The sequence below is a fragment of the Poeciliopsis prolifica genome, unplaced genomic scaffold (assembly GCF_027474105.1).
Source record: "Poeciliopsis prolifica strain line A6 unplaced genomic scaffold, Auburn_PproV2 SCAFFOLD103, whole genome shotgun sequence".
Lineage (NCBI taxonomy): Eukaryota > Metazoa > Chordata > Actinopteri > Cyprinodontiformes > Poeciliidae > Poeciliopsis > Poeciliopsis prolifica.
The window spans coordinates 1,000,001-1,004,553 of NW_026562478.1; the positions used below are offsets into that span (position 1 = coordinate 1,000,001).

The following is a 4,553-nucleotide window of genomic DNA, read 5'->3' on the forward strand; positions in this document are numbered from 1 at the left end:
GTATGTACAATATAACAATCAATCAATCAATCAATCAATCAATTTTGTTCATTTCAGCACCAAGGCTTACAAAGTTAACATTGCATTTCATTGTCCATCACCAAAATCACACATCAAATATTTGGTAAAATGTCTTGTGGTTCAAAAGCTTTTTCACAAAGTTTTACATAAATACTGTGTAGTTTTACATAAATACTGTGTAGTTTTACATAAATACTGTGTAATACTGAGTTAAATATTAGTGATATTTTCTGTAGTTCTTACTGTGAAACTAGCTAAATTAATAAAACAAAAATATTTTTTTAAGCTTTAAAATATTCTTTGACATTTTTGTGGCTGTACTAAATATTATATTTAGTTGTATAAATATGACGTGAATGAAAATAAGCCTTTCATCATCGTCACTGATTTCTCGGTTGCAGTTAATCAATCAAATGATTTATTGACCTTCTTTCTTTTTCTTCGTAGGATTGTTGAAATCTACAGCCGTCGACTACAAGGTGCTTTTATTTAAATGTTTAACTCTGTTATTCTGTAAACGGCTCTAGATTTAGTTTGAGATGTTTTAAAACTTTCAATGAATAGTTATTTATTAACTACTTTGTTACTTACAAGCATTATTTGTAATAATACTGGTCTATTTTGTTGTGATCTGCGTTAATTAATTGGATTTTTAAATAGTTGGCACGTTTGTAGATTTTTCATTGACCCAATCGGAGGTTCTGTCATCCTGTTTGTTGCCCCAGTCCAGGAGAGGTTGACCAAACAGATTGCCGTTGCCATCACCGAGGCCCTGCAACCCACCGGGTCGGAGTCGTTGTCGAGGCAACGTATGTATCTCTCTTCAGCAGAAACTTTATTTATTTTGTCACGTTTAAACTACAATCTTCCACTTTAAGCGATGGACCAAACGCGCTTCCTGACTGCAGCCTGCAGTTTGTATTTACAAACACCAGAGGGCGCTCCTGTCCTTGCTTGCCTGGACATGAAGTCACATTAAAACCTGAGGATTTTTACCGTCAGAAATCACAGTGAAGCAGAACAACAAATTATTATATAAACTTATGGAGAAATCTGCAGGTTGCATTAGTCTGTATTTCTATTTGTACGATTATTTCTGCTGAAGTTCCAGTCGTGCTTTAAAGAAAAACATCTGACTCTTTCCAGCTGAAAAGTTGTAAAAACAAAATCCAGTGAAAATATCTTATTTTAAATGTAGTAACTTGCAAATAACTTTTCAGCAAGACAGTTTATTATTTCAAGTCAATAATTCCTGATAGTTCCACAGGCAAATTATTTCATTTGTAACAATATAATTTCCCCATCTTATTATTCATGTTTCAAATTATTATGCAAATGGGATTTAACTGTCATAAAGATAAAAATTTTTTTACAGATTGTATTAAATTTATAGGCGGTATTGTGTGTCTTTGAATCACTATAACTAATTTCAGGGAGCTGGTTCATGAGTTGAGCTCAATTAAAGGAAATCTACTGAAGAAGGATGTTCCACATTACTGAGGGCCGCAGGTTTCAAGCAATATGGGAAACAGAAAGAATCTCTGCTGACGAAAATCAGATAGTGTTGTGAAAACATTAGGTGTTTAACAAAAACTGAAGCGTTTTGGTCGTACTGTGAAGAGATTTGCGGCTGATTCAGAACAAAGATGGTTTGTACAGAAAAAGGCAAAACGAGGAAGTTTTCTTCAAGACAAATTCATGAGATTAAGAGCAGCTGTTAAAATGAATCACAATATAATTAATCATGTCAGCCCTCGACTCAAATAAAGAATCTGTTCACTCCAGCTAGCGATTGAACAATTACTAAATTAGTTGATTATTTCAGTAATTGATTACGATTAAGCGATTAATCGTTTCCGCCCCAAACTCACCGGCTGCGGCAGCCATCTTGGCCTGCGTTGGCCTTCCTCCAGATTTAAATGTTGTTCTGTGTGTTTCTCAACGTAACGGCGTCGTTCCGCTCGTCTCTGCAGCCACATGTGCATGGTGATGCGAGGAGTCCAGAAGATGAACAGTAAAACCGTCACCAGCACCATGCTGGGAGTCTTTAGAGAAGACCCGAAAACCCGCGACGAGTTCCTGACCCTCATCCGGAGCTGAAGGAGCTCCTCTTCCTCCTGTTGCCTGGGGTTGCCTCCACCTGCTCAGCCTGCCTGCCGCTGTGTGTCTGTGTGTGTGTGTGTGTTATTGTTCACTCTGTTGACCCGATGACCCAGAGCGTTGCCTCAAGGCTGACTGACCCGATTATTCTGACAGATTTGACCCTGCGGGTTTTTTTAGGATGTTCTCTGAGACACCTGAGCTTCTCCTAAAAACTCAGAACAATTTTCTTGTAGCATAAATACATATTTTTTGCATAATTTCAACAATCTATTGCTACAATGTAGCTTATTTGTAGCTTTAAAACCCATTCATAGTTTGTAGCATGCTACACGCTAATTATGCTAACTACACTACGTGCTAATTTAGTTAAATATTGACTGTTCTGCTGGCTAATTATGCTAATTTTAATTAGCTTAATGCTGTCCTACATGACAGTTGAGGTACATGCTAGCTATGCTAATATGAGCAATGCTGCAAGAAAAGTTTGCTGAAATTTTTACCACGGGGCCAATTCTTTGAAATTATTATTTCAATTCCTAAATGTATTTTATTAAAAATAATAAGTTGTGTCCTTGGACTAGACCTTTCTCCCTGGTGGTCATGGGATGCTTCTGCCCCCTCTGCCAGGGCTACAGTGTAGCGTATGAATGTGTCTGAGTGTAAATGACTGAATGTAGTGTTGAGCGCTTTCTAGTCCTCTGGACTAGATCAACGTTGCACAAGTACAGGCCACTCACCATTTGTCTGGAATTTTGCACGTGTATTTTCATCAACAAGAGAAGGATATCACTTTGTTTTTATTTTTAGCCAAATTTTAATAAATGGCTGTGGCCAATCTGGATTTCAATGAACATAATAGGATGTCTTGGTCCTGTTCACTTTCAAATTGAATGGAAAAAAAAAGATAAATACCTTGTGTTGTACCTTACATTCTCCATTTTGCAATTTTATCAGTATATTTTTAAAAGCCTCCCTTTGTTAAGATTTGACCCCAAACATTTTACATGTTAATCTGCGTCGACTGGCTGAGTTAGCAAACCAAACTTAAACAATTCATGAATTGTGGTCGAGGGCCACACAAAATAATCCCCAGGGCAGACAATGGCCCGCGAGCCACACATTGGACATCCCTAACTGAGGTAGATAAAAGAAATTCTGTCCTCTGTGAAAGATTAAGTTATGATGACTTCCTAAAGGTGATCAGTCTATTTTGAACTCTACTGTCTACCTTTGAAACGGTTCAACGTCAGCTGGTCACCTGCCAACTGTGCTACAAGCTAGTTTCTATATCAGCGTCAGAAAGTCTTTTCATTAATCTTTAAAATCCTGCAGATGATGTTGGAAGACAAGCTGCCTGACCTCTGACCTGTCTGAGCTTTTATATTCCCTGAGGATTTTAATAAAGGTTAAAAGTCACAGCAATTATCTCCAGGTGTTAGCATTAGCATGTTCCCAAAAAATACCTGAATCCTTGTTGAAACCAACATTTTCCCTTGAAACATATTTTTTCATTCCTTTGTGAGGAACTGCCTTTAAAGCCAACCAGCCTCAGAACAGATATTTTATGTCCATAAGAGTTTTATTCAATGTATTTGTATGCATGTGTGTTTTCCTCTCCGTTTCCATCCTGGTAGATGAACACTGTGAAGAGATTTTGTTGTTTTGTGTCTTTGCACACCAGTGCATCATGATGTCCGCTGTCTGGTTTTAATGGTGTAACTGGAAGATGAATGCTAAGAAAAAAAAAGCTTTAACTGTTTCTGTGGCCTTGTTTAATTGTTGTGCTCATTTTAAAGACTTTTTAATCAAAGATAATAAAAGTATGTGACGGCAGAGAGTGTGTGTTTTATTATAAAAATGTTATTCCTGATTTACATGTTTGTAAAAAGTTTTTCTTTGTTGTTTTAAACGCACTGCTGCCCTCTTGTGGTCAAAAACAAAAATACAGCTGGTATGTTTTCTATGATTTCAATTTTTTACAATGTTTTTAATGAAGAGATATTTTCTAATTTCCAAAGGATTTCATGAGTGAATGCATCAAGACGTTCTGAATGTTTTGTTACGAAATCAGACAAAAAACCACAACCAGACGTGTTTTTGTTTGTTTTTATATAAATTGGGGCATGCCAAATCACAGCATTCTGGTACATCGCAGCAAAAGTACAAAACACATCAAAATAATTCTCATTTCATCATTTTCACACCAACACGTGTGAAAGACAACAACAGGTACCAACCAGTTTAAGCAGCTGGGCTCACGCTCATTTATTCATCTGGATTATTTTATTGCAAAAATAATCCAAGAAATCTAAATCTGGAGGTTCAGTTTATGAAACTTAACCAGTTCTGTGAATATTCAGGTGCTAAAACTGCAGACAGTAAGATTTATTATTGATGCAAGGAGTTTGAAAATTGATTAAACATTGGTT

At 36.5% G+C, this 4,553-nt stretch overlaps 1 protein-coding gene across 1 annotated transcript in view; it reads left to right on the forward strand.

The window, feature by feature from the left end:
- The window catches only part of LOC129354114 (GTP cyclohydrolase 1-like), a 17,146-nt gene extending 13,189 nt beyond the window's left edge, over nucleotides 1-3,957 (forward strand). The window contains 4 exon segments of the mRNA XM_055023603.1: nucleotides 469-500; nucleotides 747-806; nucleotides 809-830; nucleotides 1,995-3,957. Coding sequence (XP_054879578.1) covers nucleotides 469-500; nucleotides 747-806; nucleotides 809-830; nucleotides 1,995-2,121 — 241 coding nt within the window. The 3' untranslated portion in view covers nucleotides 2,122-3,957.
- The last annotated feature ends 596 nt before the right edge of the window (nucleotides 3,958-4,553 follow it).